Below are 18787 nucleotides of genomic sequence, written 5' to 3'. Positions count from 1 at the left end.
TCGGCACGCCTCTCAGACGCAGTGAGACTGCGCACCGGCCTTTTCCGGATGAACTGTGCGGATACCAACGACTGCAATCGCCTTACCTCTCAAGGAGATGCACGGGCACAACTGTGCTCAGAGTTCCACAAATCCCAAATGACAATGGCCTTGCTATCCCTAATGTACAGGTACATTATAAACACTCTGCTCCCCTCAGTGTGGGTTCCAAAGTACCTGGAGAGTGTCTTTGGAAGAAGACTTCTTAAGGTCCCAGCAAAATTTAAGCAATGAGGAAACAAAATCATGATATGAAACAGAAAACTAGGTTTGTACATGGGGCTCCCAAAGAAATGGGAATTTCAGCTTTTGACTTTACTGAAGACTGCTACCTCAATGCAGGCTCTTGTGTGAACTCTGGCATCTCAACAAATGTTTGCTAACTGCTAGCGTAGTGGGTGACGTGTGAGACTGTTAGCCACAAAGCCAGCAGTTTGAAACTACCAACAGCTCCAAGGGAGAAAGATGAGGCTTTCTACGTCCCTAAAGATTTATAGTCTAGGAAATTCACCAGAGGACATTTCTACTCTGTCCAGTGAAGGTCAAGATGAGCTGGAACTAACTTGATGACAGAGAGTTTGGTTGAGTTTGGTGATAAATTTTATGTCAAGTTCACTGGGTGAGGATTCTTACTGGCGTGTCTGGGGAGGCCTAGCAGTCCCCAGAAATGTTAGGTAACACAGTGTAATCAACTCCATAATAGAAACTACTGTGAACAGCCAATTGGTTGATGGTAAGATTAGGGTGGAGTGAAACCCCTTTTTCAGGTCATGGCCTCCGTACAATTTAAAGGTAAGTTTCCTCCTGGTGTAACCTCAATACTATATAAGAGGAGACTGTGGGGAAGTCCCCTAGCTTTTGTTGGGTCTGGATTCTGGATCTGACCTGTTGACCTCTAGTTTTGGACTTGAGCCAATGGCCTGCTATACTACCTGCTGACCCCTGGAGCGATCGGCAGCCTGCCATCTGACCTGCTGGCCTTGTTTATACCTAAATGTGGATTCTCATTTGGATTGTTCTGCCTTTGGAGCCTGTGATGCTCCTGCTGATGCTGGATTTATCAGATCGCAGACTTATCAGATCCCAAAGCTACACCACTCAAGGGAAGCCTCTAGCTTAACACCTGACCCACAGACTTGAAAACTGACTGGACTTACCCACATCTACAACTGTGTGAGCCATTTTGTTGACATACAATTTTTATTTATCTATGTAAATTAAGTGAATAAATAAAAGTGTTACTGGTTTTGTGTGCCTAGAGAACACAGCCTAATAGAGGTGGTGATCCAATGTTGTATGAGAGAAATAAAAATATAAACAATATAAACGAGGAAAAATTGTGTCTGTTCGGCATCTCTCACTGACCCATAGCCTACAGGGGACAACACTGGAGACAGTGTGGGAATTGCACCTGATCTGACCCCACAACACCGAGGCAAAACACTAAAGGTGTGGAACAGCAAGGGGAGCAGAGCAAGGAAGTCCAGGATGTGGCACCCCATCAGACTCCACTGGAAAACCCTCCTGAAGGTCAGCAAACAGACCTTGAACTATTTCTTTTAGTTTTTAAAGTGTGTCTTTAGGCTTTTCCTTTTTTTGTCATTGGTTTTTTTGTTGTTGTTGTTTTGTTTCCTTTTGATTCTTTGTTTTGCTCTGTCTTGTTTTTTGTGCACATTATTATCTCTGCAGGTCTATCTAGATAAACAATCTAGAGGAGAAAACAACAGGACCACAGTTGCTTGCAGGGTGTGGGGGGTGGGGTGGCGGCATGGGAGAGGGGGAGGTGGGGGAAAGGAAGTGAGTGTTAAGAAACCCAGGGACAAGGAAACAACAAGTGATCCAAAATCTATGGTGAGGAGGATGTAGGAGGCTTGTGTGTTGGTCTTGGTACTTTAGAGAAACAAATCCACAGAAACTCATGTATAAGAGAGAGTTTTACATAAAGGGTAAGTGCACATCAAGAAAACACCCCAACCCAGTGCTGCCCAAGCCCACAAGTCCAACATTAACCCATATGTGCGACACCAATCCACAAAGTCCTCCTCCATCTCACAAAACAGACGCAATGATGCCAACTGCAGGAGGAAAGCCACGTCAGTGAATGTGTAAACATCTCAGTGCTGGCAGGGGTCTCCACATGGCTGCTCCAGCACCCAAGGCTGCATGGGGGTAGGTCCATGTGTCTTCTCCTTGGGGATGTCTTGCAGGAAGTAAACCTTGCAAGCTGAAGCAGGGAACTGCTAAGGCAGCTGCACCCTGGTGCGACCATCAGAAAGCAAGAGACCAGAGAACTTGAAAGGTGAAGCTCACCGAGCCATTTACCCCTGCACCCTTAAATTAACCCCACATGTGTTTATTGGCCAGATTGGCACAATAAACTACCTGCCTAAGCCTGGTAGGGCTTGCTCAAGGGCAATGTAACTGAGAGGAATTACTGAAACCCAAATGAAGGCTGAGCATAATAGTGGGACAAGAGGAAAGTAAAAGTAAATATAGGAAATAACTAGGAGACAAACAGCATTTATAGAGGTCTAAATACAGGCATGTACATATGTAAATATATTAATATATGATGATGGGGAAATGGATCTATGTGCATATATTTATAGATTTAATATTAAGGTAGTAGATGGACATTGGGCCTCTATTCAAGTACTCCCTCAATGCAGGAATGCTTTGTTCTATTAAACTGGCATTCCATGATGTGTACCTCCCTGACAAGATTGCTGAAGACAATGCAGGAGTATAAGCAAATGTGGTAAAGAAATTGACGGTGCCCAGCTATCAAAAGATACAGCATCTGGGCTCTTAAAGGCTTGAAGATAAACAAGTGGCCATTTAGCTCAGAAGCAACAAAGTCCACATGGAAGAAGCACACTAGCCTGTGTGATAATGAGGTGTCAATGGGATCAGATATCAGGCATCAAAGAACAAAAAATCATATCATTGTGAATGAGGGTGAGTGTGGAGTAGGCAATTGGACATACCCTTACAGAAGGGTCTCGGGGAGGAGACTAGCCAGTCAAGGTGCAGTATAATGATAAAACATACACCTTTCCTCTAGTTCTTTAATGCTTCCCCCCTCCACCCCCACTATCACAACCTCAATTCTACCTTAAAAATCTGGCTAGCCCAGAGGATGTACACTGGTAAAGATAAGAACTGGGAACACAGGGAATCCAGGACATATAAACCCCTCAGGACCAATAATGAGAGTAGCGATACCAAGAGGGTAAGGGGAAGGCTGGTAGTAAGGGCAAACCGATCACAAAGATCTACATATAACCCTCTCCCTGGGGAACAGACAACAGAAAAGTGGGTGAAGGGAGACGTTGGACAGTTTAAGATATGACAAAATAATAATTTATAAGTTATCAAAGGAGGGAAGGCGGGGAGGGAGGGGAAAAATGAGGAGCTGATACCAAGGGCTCAAGTAGAAAGAATGTTTTGAGAATGATGATGGCAGCCTATGTACAAATGTGTTTGAGATAATGGATTGATGGATGGATTGTGATAAGAGTAGTTTGAGCCGCAATAAAATGATTTTTAAAAGAAAAAAAAATTGTGTTTGTTTTCTTGTCAACCAGCTCTGCATTTCTCCTTTAATTAAGTTTTCTTCTATGTTGTTCATTGATTATATTTTCATTTAGTACACAGGCTTTTATATCTCCACTTCTTCCAAATGCCTATAAGACTTACCACATATAGTATTTGCATGGCATTTCCCATCTTAGACTGTTAGGTAGCATCCCCACCGCCCTCCTCGCTGTTGCTTTGTCTCATCGCCCCAACTGCATTATAAGAGAGGCGGAAGTGTTATGGCTCTATGAATCTCCCCGTGTTTTAAAAAGTGACCCGAGTCAGAATATAGACTCTTTGAAGGAAGATGTTCCTCCAGTTGGTTTCCCAAGGGGCCTTTGATTGCCTGAAAGAACGGTCAAGTCAATACTAGATATTAGTTAGGAAGTATAATAAAAAATAAACACAAGGACAAGCTTAGTTTCTATCACCTAAACCTATGCTTTAAATTTGTTCTTCCAAAGCCATGTGATTCTCCATAGTTTTTTTATATTCAATTAAATACTATTGAGGGCTCTTATATCTCATATCTCAGTCCATAATTCATCCACTGTGTCAAGCACATTTGTACGTAAGCTGCCATCATAATTTTCCAAGCATTTTCTTTCTACTTGAGCCCTTGATATCAGCTCCTCAGTTTTTCCCCTTCCTCCCCAGCCCGTCTTCCCACATGAACCCTTGATAAGTTATCCAGGATAGATAACCCCCACAGGGCCAACAATGACAACAGAGATACCTGAGGATTAAGGGAAGTCGGGAGGAGAAAGGGGAATGGATCACAAGGATCAACATATAACCCCCTCCCAGGGGTTCGAACAACAGAAAAGTGGGTGAAGGGCGACAGAGGATGGTGTAAGATATGAAAATAAAAATCTCCGTACTTCTTTAAGACAAGCCCCTTACTTAGAGGCCTAGCGCTACCTTGGATTCGATGGAAGACCAAATCAATGAAAATATAAGCAGAGATCACAATTCCTATTGCCCAGGAATCCACTCAGTGTCTCAAGTCCTGCAACTTTATTCTTATTGCTCCTTCTTCTCAGCCAAGTGGGCCTTTCCAAGAGTGTGAGCCTTGCCAGGTGTCAGGGATATTGGTGCACAGTGGAATTTAACCCAAGTCAATGTGCATAATGACACAGCCTACCAAATATCCTCTCACAGGGATGGGAACCAAGGAAAGTCCAGCCCTGGGAGGTTTATACAGGAACACCCCCCCCCCCCCCGGCTTATCCTCCACCTGAACCTCATCATTTAAGAGAGACTTTCCAGTCAGGGAGCATCTCCCTTTCCGGAAGAAGTTGGGAGGGTCTGACTGCTGTCTCCTGTTTTCCCATAAAGCCACCAGTCTTCTTCAGCTACAGAATTCCTGGTGAAATCTTCCTCTCCGTGTATACTCAGGAGGTTGCTTTCCGCAGGAGAGAGTTTAGCTAGGGGCCGCTTTGCTAAGACTATTTCCTAACTTCCCCTACGCTTAAGAACAAGAACCAAATAGCGCTTCCATTGTGATCTTGGGTTGGCAGCTGGTGACAATGCCAAGACATTGCTTACTAAACTCTGCGAAGCTTTCGGTGTTCTTTTGTGAGAGAGAGTCTGCTGTGGCCTCGGTGGCCTGGACGGCAGGAGAGACAGCTGCAGAAGCACAGGAATACGTGTCCATGCCACACTTTGATTGTGAGGGGCATTACAGACAACGGTCTCTGACTCACTGAATATTTGGTACATGAGGAAATAACTTGGCGCCTGGAATACAAATTTAGAATCGGTGCAATTTTATGGGGATTATACTAAGGATGGTTGCAATTAAATTTCTATTGGGAGAGTTATCTTGATATATATTGTCTAAAAGAAATCATTCGTGATTGTTTCTCTTTGCATCTGGAAAAAACAAAAATGTTTTATGGGTTGGCCATTATATATCATAAGAGGATATCACAACTAAGAAATTTTAAAAACAGAAACTTAGTAGAAAATTACACTTAATGAGATATATTTTTCTTTTCATACTTATTCATGATATACTAGAGGCTTCAAAACTTGTGGGAAAATCTACCATCTTATTCTTCATTTTTATCAAGAATTTTCAAAGCCTCTTCTATGGTTCTGTGATATATATTTTGCCACACATCCAAGGAAAACATAGTATCTTGCTGCCAATCTAGCTCATGTGCCTCATTTCCCTATTTCCACATCTCTTCCAGCCCCTGAGATTCAATGCTACAATCCCAAACTCACTGCCATGGAGTTGATTCTGACTCATAGTGACCCTATCAGATTAACTTTGCTCCTCGAGGTTTCTAAGATTACAAATCTTTGTAGGAACAGCCAGCCTCAGCTTCTCCCGACAGAGAGCTGGTGGGCTTGAACCTCATCCTTTAAGCGTGTAGCCCGATGCTTTCACCCATAGTGCTACCAGGACTCCTAGAGGTTTTTAAAAGGAAAAAGAAAGAAAGAAAAGAAAACACATTTTCTATTAACCGAACCAAACTCAGTGTCATCAATATAGCACAAACCCTTCTCGTTCATTGATCTCTCCCACCACCCCACCCCACCCTACTTCGTTTTCCAAATCTGGTAGGGTCTACAATTCCTTGTATCTCACAAAGGAATATTATAAAGATCACCTAATTAATGCCATGTCCTACTCTAATGCATTCTATCCACCACTGATTCCTCTGCCCAAATTCTTCATTTAGAATCCTCTGCCCAAATTCTTCCTTTAGTGCCTCAAGAGCTGAGCAGAAACTCCTAAAGCAGACATGATGGGGCCTTAGCAAGATGGACAATGTGTGTTTTCAGTTTTATTCCCTACCGCTCCTCTACTTGAATCTGGTCCCTGTGATATTAAATCATAACCACTTATCCCTGTAGTTAACGACTCTGCTCCTGCTGCCAGTTGTTTCAATCTGGGAAAATCATCCAGTTCGCACAGCCACTTGCCCCAGGAAATCTTTGAAGATCATCGTGACTAGGTGTACCCTCTCTCTTGAAGATGGCTTTGTCCTTATGTCCTCCTTGGCCTCGCTAAGATGTCATCTTTTGAGGGTTGAGAACATGTCTCACTCATATCCGAAGCACACAGAGCTCAGTGAATTTTTAAACTACTCGGTCTCTGTATAAAGAAGACAGTGTTTATTGAGTTGAAATACCACGAGTGAGGTACCAAGGAGACAGTTTCATCTCATAGCGACCGCGGCTACAACAGAAGGAAGCTGCCTGGTCTGGACTCTCCTCACAGGGTTGCTATGTGTGAGCCACTGTTGCAGTCACTCCGCCCATGCATCTCATTGGGGTCTTCCTCTTTTCCATTGACTCTCCGCTTCACCAAGCATGACGTCCTCTCCAAGGCCTGGGCTCTTCCAAAAGCATGTCCGAAGTATGTGAGATAAAGTCTCACCATCCTTGCTTCTAAAGTGCATCCTTGCTTCTAAAGTATGTGAGATAAAGTCTCACCATCCTTGCTTCTAAAGTGGCTACACAGCTTTCAAGAGAGATTGGCCTTGGAAGTGGTTCCCCACTATTGCATTCTTTACAATGAAACTCACAACCCCTCTCAGAAACAATGGCCCAGCCCGCTGTCATCAAGTCGATTCCTGACATACAGCAACATTACACAATTGGTTTATAGAAATGTACAGAGTTTTGCAAGACTGTAAATTCTTACAGGCACAGACAGCCTCCTCTTTCTCCCCTGGAGTGGCTAGTAGGTTTGAACTGCCAACCTTGTGGTTAGCAGCTCAACGCCGAACCCTGGACCACTGGCCCAATGTGCACACTGTTATTTAAACCTTTCAGTCTGTTATTTAAAGCACTCTGAGCTCACTTGCAATGATAGCACTTTAGTTGTTATTTGAAAATAACATTTTCTGTTATTTTTAGAACTATTTTAAGTACGGTTTCTCTGATTTAGTTTCCTTTAAAGTAAAAGTACTTTAGAGACAGGGTAAATTTTGTTGTTACTGCTAGTTATGCTATGTTCCTAGAGTCTGAAACTCAATTACAAGGTACAATTTTGATGGTCATTTTTTGGGGGGGAGGAGGGAGGAGCATGGAGTTAGGTAGAATTAAATAATGGGATTCCCAGCCCCAAACAACTGAAATAGGAGGAGGAGGGGGAGCAGGAACTTTCTTATCTAATATAGCAGGAAGTAGAGAGCTCCTCAGCACTAATAAATTCAGTGTCTCAATGACATTACATAGACCCATTTCCCCCATCCCTTTGCTCTGTGGCCCACAGTCTCTCCTCCCTATGGCTTGCTCCTCTGGGCCTCACCACTATTGACAGCTGGGACGACATGCTTTCACTTTACAACTAGGAGAGGATGCACGGGGCCCATCTCCTAACCATTGCATAAAAGCCTCCCCCTTCACTCTGACCGGCCAGTTTAGGACAATTGCCCACTCCAAAAAGAACTCACTGCCTCCAGGAAAACACTAGGTACCAATTGGTTCGGTCACAGGTTTCTGGAATAAATTACTAAACAGAAGGGTAGGATTCTTATGGTTGGCTTAGGCTAGGACCAACCCAGGGGAAGAAGTGAAAGTTACTAACAGCATTTTTCTATAAAACAAGGGAGAGAGAAAATGGATACTCCAATGAGTCATCATTGTAAATGTGAAGCTTCATAACTTTCAAACACTGAGGACCACTGGCTTCTAAATCAAGAGACTACAAATTTTCAGGTATTTCAGAGACATCAAAATCTTGGTGGAAAGATTCCATTATCTTTTAATTCCATTTTTCCATGAACTTTTTCAAGTCGTCCTCATAAAAGTTTTAAAGGATTTGTCCATTCCTGGCGTACGAGTTTATTGCATATAGTACCAATATGTCTCCAACAGACATATGTCACCACTGAAGAAAAGAGACATATTTAATATAGGCTGTAAGTCTGATAGGGTTGAGCTGAGTCAGAACTGACTGGATGGCAGTGAGTTTACAGTGAGCCCCATAAGGGAAGGGCCAAGTCTGACTTCATCAGGACCCTGTTCCTGGTGACTAGGAGAGGGTCTCCATCAGGTCAGATGTTGGAAAATATTTGCTCCCTAAACAAATAAGCATCAAATTAGCAAATAACCTCAGTAAATGATGAACATCTGTACTAAATGATGAGCAGAGGCACTAAAACAGGGTCAAACCCAACCCAACCCACTGCTGTCCATCCAGGCACGGTGGCTCATGGTGACCCTATAGGACAGGGTAAAACTGTTCCCATGAGTTTCTGAGACTGTAACTCTTTAAGGGAGTAGAAAGCCCCTGTCTTTCTCCCATAGGGCGGCTGGTGGTTTCAAACTACTGTCCTTGCAGTCAACAGCCCAGTGTGTAACTACTACACACAACAGGGTATCCCACGAAAAACAAACAACTCGACTAAGTGAAAACGCTTTACCAAAATACACATCTTGAAGGTGCTCAGTAACCCTGGCCAACACGCATGATAACACTATATTTAAAGAAATAGCAGACTTCCATCCTAGTTAACTAATTTTGAGGTGCTTTGCCAGCCCAAAAGTTTCCATGTTCGAACCCACCAGGCAGGAGGGTGTGAAGGAAGCAACCTGGCAACCTCTGCTGTAAGGCGGCGGGCTGTTTCACTCTGCTTCCATGGGGTTGCTAGGAGCGGAGGGCAACAGGCTGGCACCCAACCACAATAAGGACAACTTTCAGTTTTCAAGAGGTGGAATTCAAATGACTTCTGGTTTTCCTTCTGTGAAAGCTGAACCTGTGAGCCCTAAGTCCGGTTCTTTGTCTCGTGGCTACGGGGACACTCTTCTCCTCGCTCAACGTCTATCAGAGGCCACTTCAGACATTCCCCCAAAGGAGCTGCAAGGAGTGACTGACAAAACGAGGCCTCCTAGGTGTCCCTAGAGATTGATAGTCAATCAGAAGGGGATTAGGCCCAAGGCAGGGCCATCATCTCCCTGCAGGCTCCTTGCATAAATGTGGCCCAGATGTCTCACTGACCTTCCGGGACACTGGTACTTCCCGTAGCCAAACGCCAAGAAGTTGTCCAAGAAAGCATGCTTCTCTAAATTTGCCTTTCTCCATCGTTCCTGTGGGAAGAAAGCAGGTTTTTTCCTTTTCCCCCAAATCAGCCTTATATAAATAAGCTTAACTTTATTTCTCTAGGCTAAAAATGACCTTGTACAGCTAATCCTTGCATATAAAGTTGCAGTGTTGTTGAGAGCTTCCCCCCCCCCGCCCCTCCAAACCTGTTATTAATATCAGACACAATTGTGTTTTTGGAACGGGCAGTTATAAATAAAAAAGGCTTTAAAAGAATTTTGTTAAGTGGCAAAGGTAAATGGTAATATAAATCAACCACATAATTTGACCTCTGCAGTGGAGGACTATTTACAAGCCGGTCTCGGGCTCTGTCATAGAATTGCCCTGGGTAATAAGTAAGCTCAGCAACAAGGCACTGACAGGCCAGCTTGCTGGAGAAGCTGGGGGTGCAGAGAGAGTCCATCTGGATGCCATTTTTTAACCATTTCACCTACAGGCAGAGAACCCACTAACTGACCTGAAGATTCAATTCAGCCCTGTGAATCAACAGTTCTAAGAAATGGCATTGCAGAATGTTCATTTGCTTTATTGTTTGGGGGGGGGGGGAGGTGTTTGTTTGTTTGTTTTAACTCCTTGGAAACCAGTATTAGAAGGAATTCCCCGAATAGCGTGACATTACGCTTCCTGGCAGGACTAGGCGTACTTGCTTTCACTGGCTTCCCTCGTTGCATATACATTTTTTATTTTAAGAAAGAGAAACTCACCCCAGCAGCTTTCTGCATTAGTGATCTAAGCTCCATTTTGTGACCAACTTGGTTCTTAGTAACCAGAGAAACAGTGCTGCTTCATGGTGCCGTCCTCACCGACTTATGCATTCATGCTGCACCGTACAACGACATTACACCCAAACGACAAGGCACACTGGAAAAGAGAACTTACAGGTTTGAAGGAGTCAGGTTCAGGAAAATACTCTGGATTTCTATGGAGCCAGAAGGGAGACAACATCAGCAAGTCACCGGGAGGAACCGTGTAATTCTAAGCAAGAAAACAGATTCCATGTCACTTAAAAAAAAAAATCTTATTTAAAGCGAGGTGGGGGCCACTAAGACTGATGCTACAACTACAGAGTGGTAAAGACAAAGGCATTCTGTAGCGGATGGGGAGACGATGCCACCCTTTCGTGGACTGGTCAGTCCCACATGCTGTGTCAGGCAAAGGCTGCTTTCAGATGCGGATAGCTGGTTTCCTACGTGTGTTTATTTGGTTAAGACCATTTCTGCAGCGTGCATTCCACCTCACAGGGACCCTACAGGAAAGGGTGGATGTGCGAGCCCCCGCTTAGGGTTTCCGAGGCGATGATTGTTATGGAAGCCGCCGGCCACAACTTTCTCCTGGGGAGCAGCCCGCGGTTCGAAGTGCCCACCTTTTGGTTAGAAGCAGAGCACTTAAGCATTGTACCACGAGGGCTCTTTATATATTTGACTACACGGGCTAGGGTTGGGTGGGGGGATATCAGGAAGAGCTACAGCTTTGGATCGGCATGTTATTTTGGGGTGCCATCCAGTCGATTTCAACTCATAGCAACCCCGTGTGACAGAGTAGAACTACATTAACTGTCCCATAGTGTTTCTAGGCTGGTATCACGATACAGGGGCACATCCCCAGCTGTTTCTCCAGTATAGCCAATGGGTAGGTTTGAACCATCAACCTTTGGCTTAGCAACTAAGCCCCATCAGGGCTTCTCTGAATCTAGTATAATCGAACTTAGATGTAGCTTCTGTTATGTAATTTGGGGGTTTGCAATACATTCCCCGGATGGAAAACCACAGTAGGTCCCAGATTGGGGAGCACTAAGGATGACCACCCCTGCCCATTTTCATTGTATAACCATTATGAATAATTTTCCCTCCAGTCATGTTTAACTTTAGCACTTTGCTTATTTAGCTACATGAGTTCTTTAAATGTTGAAATTACCTACCCAGATGTTTTAATCATAGATTTCCCCCACCCCCCTTTAGTTCCTGGTGTACATTTGAGTTATACATCTAAAATATAACATGCTAGATTTTGATATGATCTAGTCAAATGTGTCCATCTTCCTGTGGTTTCATTAACTACTTAGGTCTACACATAGGGACCAGATGGCAAAATGGATTAAACATTTGCCTGCTAACTGAAAGCCCCGAGTTCAAACTCAGAAGCTTCTCAGGAGAAAGCTGAAGCTGTCTGCTTCTGTAAAGAGTACAGCCCTAGGAACCCTAAGGAGCAGTTGTACTGTGTCCAAGAGAGTTTCTTCCAATTGGAATTGACTTGAGAACAGTACACAAATATAGACAGCCCTTTTACCCCTCTATCCCAGCAGTTCCCACTAAAAAGTCAAAAGCTTTTTCCAGAGTCCACAAGGTCAAAATCATTCCTGGGTTAAAGATCTATTCATAGTATGAGATAGACCAAGGGATTTTAATGAAACTGAGTACAAAATATTCCTTTATATATTTTTAGATTCCATGTTGTGACAAATCTTTAAGAAATTACCAATTGTTGCATTTTTAGTGTAGTATCAAAGAATAATTACAAATATATGAGAAGGCTTTAAAGTATTTTACTCTTTGAAACTATACATCTATGTGAGGCTAGGTTTTCTTCATATTTACCAAACAAAACAACACATCATAACAAACTGACTGAAATACATTCATGAGAATCTAGATACCTTTTATTAAATTCATTAAATCGGGTTTCAAAAATTTAAAATGTTAGTCCATATTGTTTTTGTTTTGGAAAATGTATCTATCTTCAGAAAACTGTGTTATTTATATTAATATACAACATGTTTATTGTTCATTTTGAATGAATTATTAATAAATTACTAAATAAATAATTAGTTTATCAATTCTAAAGTTTAATTTTGAATACTACAGATATTGATAGATGTAACATTCATACACCAAAGTCCTTTGGGGTCCTCAATAAGTCATAAGAGTCCAAGGGTTGCTTGCATCAGAATATATGAAAACCACTATTCTAGAAATTTTTAAAAATCGGTCATCCCGAACCATATATTCTCGTTTCTCTTAATTGATCCATGATGATTTATTCTGTATTACATTCTTATGTGCAAATGGGCTTGTTTCTTTGCTACCTATTCTATTCAGTTTTTCTGAAAGTCTGGTCTGACACTGTACTATTTTAATTGTTGTCATTTTATAAAATGGCATAATACCTTGAGAAGACAATTAATCTTCCCTCATTAGTCTTCTTTTTCAACATCTTTTTTTTTTCTGATGGTGTTCTTGCAAATTAACTTTATACCAATGTCAATTAGCCAGAACTCTCTCTCTGCCGGTGGGTTTGGCTTGGGTTTTGTCTTCTACCGACGGCATGAGTCAAGGACAGTGGGAGAATGCTTTTATCACTCATTGTAAGAAACTGACCAGTCTTCCAATAGGAAAGAGCATACTGGACTCTTTCACTATTCATGACTCTATGTAAATGTTCTTTATAATCCTACTGCCTGGGAATATATCTGCATTTTAGTTCAGTATAGAGAGTTTACCTGTTTGGCACCATATGGACAAACGTGCCTGACCCAATGGATGGAAGGATGGATTGTGATAAGAGTTGTACAAGCCCCCAACAAGATGATTATACAAAGAGAGAGTGTATCTGTTTGTAAAAAGATATCAAGCTTTAAAGGACCCAGCTCTATGAACTTACACTGAGGAGATCATTACAAATGTAAATAAGAAGTTAGCTAAATGGAGCTCATTATGGCAATATTTATCATAGTAAAACACTGGAAACCTTTTTATTAAAAAATTATTTTATTAGGAGCTCATACACCTCTCATCACAATCCATACATACATCATTGTGTCAAACACATTTGTACATTTCCTGCCATCATTCTCAAAATATTTTCTTTCTTCTTGAGCCCTTAGCTCTTCATTTTCCCCTCCCTCCCTGCCCCCCCACAAACCCTTGATAATTTATAAATTATTATTATTTTTTCTTGTCTTGCACTGTCCAACACCTCCCTTCACTCACTTTTCTGTTGTCCATCCCCCAGGGAGGGAGTTATATGTAGATCCTTGTGATTGCTTCCCCCTTTCCACCTCCCTTTCCCCCCACCCACCCCGTATCACCACTCTCACCATGAGTCCTGAGGGGTTCATCTGTCCTGGAATCCCTGTGTTTCCAGTTCCTATCTGTACCAGTATACAACCTCTGGACTAGCCAGATTTGTCAGGTAGAATTGGGATCATGATAGTGAGGGGGGTGAAGCATTAAACAAGTAGAGGAAAGTTATGTGTTTCATCAATGCTACACTGCACCCTGACTGTCTCGTCTCCTCTCCGCGACCCTCACTAGGAGCTTTAGCCATAGTCACACGTACAAAATTGATTTTAACAATTATAGTACATTCATGTATTAGCTTCTTATACTATGATTCAAAATGCTGCAGATATATTTTATTCATATAAATGATGAAACAATTAGCAATGGTATTTTTAAAGTGTACACACTTGAAGGAAAAACAATCTGTAATTATAGTACCAAAATATTCTATTATCTCTGGCTTCTGAAACTCTAAAAAATTTTATTGTTTCTCCCTCATCACCATGTTTTTCCCTTTTAACAAGAAGATCAAGGTGCGTGAGGTCTCATGTTTAGAGTCTCACCTTTAGGTAGGCAGTGAGTTGTTCTGGCCTCTTACCGGACAAGACTGTGTTTGCCTTACTTAGAAAATGACTAGCAAATATAGGAAAGTCTACAATGTTCACAAATCTGAGAAGACGTGGTGAAAACTAATAAAAGGAGATGCTGGGGCATTCTCGAAGATGACATTCTGAGCATGGGTAAGAAGGCTAAGCTTCCTGGATAAGGTAGGAACAATGGCATCTCATGGGAAGAAAAAACAAGCTTTTTCTTTTGGCTGATTGGATCACCAGACACAGTGGAGACTTTCCTCCCACTTTGTCCATAGACATTCATTCAGTTGCTCACACCTCGAATCAGTTGAGAGCATGCCCCTATCTGGTCTGTTATCTGAAAGGCCTTTCCCATATGCAGGTATCTTCTATTCAGAGCTTTCTTTACCCTGAGAATCCCTTAGCCTGTTGCTGCTCAGGAGTGCGTGCTATTTATTTCACAGAGATGATCCAATCCAACTGCTTGATTTAAATTGGGTTTTACTAATCCGGACACTGAATGGCTATCAAAGCATCATGTTTCAGCCGAGATAGATAGATAGCTAAAAGTACACATAAACCAAATTAAACAAACATTTAAGCTGTTGTTTGTATTGTTTCTGTATCTAGCTCTATGGGCTTCTGAGAACTGTGCTTCCATCCCTCTAAGCCTTTCCTGGAGAATTCCCTGTTCCTCAATGGAAACTGACCAAAGTAATAGTTCGGGCATCTTCGAGGGACTCACACTGTGTTCCTTTGGAATATTCTTACGGTTTTCATTGTTTGGGTTTTTTGTGAGTTTGGGGAACCGAAAGCAGTCTGAAGTTGCAGGATCGGGACTGGGGGTGGTTGGGTAAAGGTTCTCAAGCAAATTACCACGAGACGGCCTTTTCTACCTCAAAGAATGAGAGCACTGTTGTAATGGGAGAAAAGAAAATCCGGGTGCAACTTTCCTGGACTCTTTCTCGCCAATGCACTTTTCAGTTGTCTTAAAACTTCCTCCCCCCAGCAACCATGATCCGAATTCTACCTTGCAGGGCTGGATAGGGCAGAGGTTGTACACTGGTACATATGAGGGCTGGAGGCACAGGGAATCCAGGGTGGATGATACCTTCAGGACCAAGGGTATGAGGGGCGATGCTGGGAGAGTGGAGGGTGAGTGGGTTGGAAAGGGGGAACTGATTACGGAGATCCGCGTGTGACCTCCTCCCTGGGAGAGGGACGGCGGAGAAGGGGGGGAAGGGAGACTCCGGAGAGAGCAAGATATGACAAAATAACGATGTATAAATTACAAGGGGCACATGAGGGAGGGGGGAGCGGGGAAGGAGGGGAAAAAAAAAGAGGACCTGATGCAAAGGGCCTAAGTGGAGAGGAAATCCTTTGAGAATGATTGGGGCGGGGAATGTATGGATGTGCTTTATACAATTGATGTATGTATATGTATGGATTGTGATAAGAGTTGTATGAGTCCCTAATAAAATGTAAAAAAAGAAAAGGGAAAAAAAAGAAAGAAAGAAAATGATTAGGGCAAGGAATGTACAGGATGTGCTTTATACAATTGATGTATGTATATGTATGGACTGTGATAAGAGTTGTATGAGCCCCTAATAAAACGTTTAAAAAAAAAACAAACTTCTTCCTAACAAGCCCCCATGATCATGTTTTAAGAAAACCTACCAAGATGATCCCTTTGGGATCTGTGACGGCTAGATTTTACATCAACGTGAATACGTGTGAAACTGTTGGTGTGGAATCTGCCCTGTCAACCGGTGGTCTGATGATGTCTGCCTTGGTGGTGTGGCCTCCTTAGCAGGAGGAAACTGGGGAGCTCCCCCTCACTGTGCCCCTTTGTCTTTCTGTGCACTGGGACTCTGCCTGCCTCTACGACCCCAGGTGGGCAGGTAGGCCTGCAGAGCTGTCCATGGCTCACAGACTGTGCACCAATGGCGTGTGGTCTCCCTGCATGGCTCCACCTTTCTGTGTCATCAGCCTGCAGCACAGGCGTGTGAAGAGGGCTCTGGTTAGCATCGAACTCAGGGACTGGGTTAGGTTGGACTGCGTTGGGATGCTTTGCTGGTCTAAAATGACTTCTGGATGTAAAGTCCTTTCTTACACATAAATGAATGCCACTGACTTTGTTTCTCTCGAAAACTCAGCCTGACACGGGCTCTCTCAAGCCAGTCACCACCACCTCTGAGCGACCTCTCTTCCTTGAGTTTCACAGGCCCAGTGGAGCCCCTCAGAATCCATCGTTTTGATTCAGTCTTTTTCGAAAGAGACTTTAAGGAGGGTAGAATACATGTCATACTGAGAGAATTTGTCTGTCTTTAAGTACATCACATTAACATATCTGGTTTGGAGTAAACCTGTATGCACTTTTGGACTTACCCCTATATTAAACGTCAGTACGCGGCACGATTCTTATGAGAAACCAGGGTCAATAGTGCTCAGTGTTACATGAAATTGTTGTCTAATAGCATGTGGGCCAAAATGTGTATAGTTTTTGGTCTGAAAGGTTGATTTTTTTAAACCATACTAAAACTCACCAAAATTTTAATTGGTTCCACCACCATCCTAGTAATGACACCAGGGGCCCGTAAACGAATGGTTTCCAAAATACACCATTTGATTAGCATGAGTTTCTTCAAGTCGTCCTCAGATATTGTAATCTTATCTTTACCTATAAAGAGAAGAAGAAAATGGTTACTAATAGAGGCCAGAAAGTGACTATCATTTAAGCGTATAAACATAGGTTAGCTAGTAAATCTCACAGCAAATGCAGCACTAAATGCCACTATTACCACTAAGCACTGAGACCACTAGCAATGCCATTCTGGAATATTCAGGGACTAGAGGATTTAGGGGCCCAGGTGCACCCTTAAGGAGATGGCCTGACACGGTGACATGCAGCAGTGAACGCAAACATACCAGTTGTGAGGACGTTGCTGGACCTTGTGAAATTTCATTATTTACACACAAGCCACTGAGTCTGAAGCAGGGCCATGGCCCCTGACAACCACCACCAAGAATTTGGAGAGCCAGCCTTGGGCCACGGGAGGGGGAAACATAAACATCAATCCGGAGCACCATTTTCTATTAAATTACAACTTTTCACGCCGATATTGAAAGGAGACAGCACCAAAATCCGTTGCCATATGTCAATCCCGACTGATGTCAACCTCATATGTGAGTGGCAGTGATTTGGGGACGGATTTATCTGCAAGGAGATTGCCACGTGCTTCCTCCCAAACGCCTGTGGGTGGACTCCAATCTCCAACCAAATGCATGGCCCCACAGACTGTGCTGTTCCCTAACGCGGTGTAGAAGCTAATCAATATGCCTTCTGCACATTCATAACCTAAATGCGTAGTTTTCCTGAGGTGGGGCGAAGCTTTGCATGAGCTTTCATACTTGGTTCTCAGTGATTTGATAAAGGGCCGTTCTCTCTCCCCGGAGGCCAGAGTAATGACAGTAGGCTCCTCTTCTTGTATCCAACCCGGGACCCTGCACTAATGCTCTAGACGTATCCTTCTAAGCTAGACCATTACCGGGAAAACACGCTCAAACACGGATTATAACTAAGAACAGAGAGAATCCCGGGGCCATCGAGGGGCAGGACCATCACGGAGCCCACTGGAAAGTGGCCGAGGCAGAGACCGCAGGCAGCCAAGGTCAATGTAAGGAGACCGTGAGAGAGGGCTGAGGAGCAGAGCTGAGACTAAGGCACCGTGAGGCAGAGCAGTGGGCTGGCTTCGTGGACCACGGAGGCCGAGGGACCACGGCGTGGCTGAGAAGACAAGGAGAGGGACTTGACTGCTCGCCAAGGACAAGTGCTGCCGTGGACCAATGACTGCATCCTTACTGCGCGCCGGTTGTGAGCCTCCTTAATTGTGGGGGTGAAAAGCTGTCTACAGTGTAATTTTCCTCCCTGGTCCCAGAGCTGTAATAAAGCCGGCCAATATAGTCATAGTTGGGGAAACAAAGAGGTCAAGATGGTGGGCAGGGAGGCGATGCAGTGTGGACAAGAGGCATACATAGCATGCAGCAGTGGTGAGCAAGGACTCAGGAAAGGTCGAGAAGATATTCAAGTGTCTACACCCTTGCTCCCTCCCTCATTTCGCCATCCACAGATTCCCAAAGACTCAGGAGGAGGTTCAGGCCAATTTCACTTGATCTTATTAAAGAAGACCCTCAACGAGGTCGAGGCCTCTCAACAAATGGACGTTTGCAAGTAAATTGGCAACAGCCCACCATTCAGATCCTAAATCTTATGTATTGAAAATAAATAATACCTTAAAAATCTATTTCAAGCATCTACCATGATCAAATATTCCAAACAATCCCTTTCATACATCTATTTTCTCTGATTTAACTGTACTCTGTAGATACAGATACAATATGAAAAAGGATATATTTTTGTGCTTGAAGAAAGTGGGGGGGGGGGTTACAACAAAATCAGACCTATGGAACCCTAA

At 43.3% G+C, this 18787-nt stretch overlaps 1 protein-coding gene across 1 annotated transcript in view; it reads right to left on the bottom strand.

Annotated features, from left to right (window-relative positions):
- The window catches only part of CYP39A1 (cytochrome P450 family 39 subfamily A member 1), a 74350-nt gene that overhangs the window by 17372 nt on the left and 38191 nt on the right, over positions 1–18787 (bottom strand). The window contains exons 8-10 of the mRNA XM_075554083.1: positions 16859–16992; positions 10562–10657; positions 9581–9669 (exon numbers count right to left, since the gene is read on the bottom strand). Coding sequence (XP_075410198.1) covers positions 9581–9669; positions 10562–10657; positions 16859–16992 — 319 coding nt within the window. The remainder of the gene's footprint in view (positions 1–9580; positions 9670–10561; positions 10658–16858; positions 16993–18787) is intronic.

This window comes from Tenrec ecaudatus, chromosome 7 (genome assembly GCF_050624435.1).
Source record: "Tenrec ecaudatus isolate mTenEca1 chromosome 7, mTenEca1.hap1, whole genome shotgun sequence".
Lineage (NCBI taxonomy): Eukaryota > Metazoa > Chordata > Mammalia > Afrosoricida > Tenrecidae > Tenrec > Tenrec ecaudatus.
Note: the sequence above shows the minus strand (reverse complement) of the source record. Positions and strands in the feature narration are given on the sequence as shown.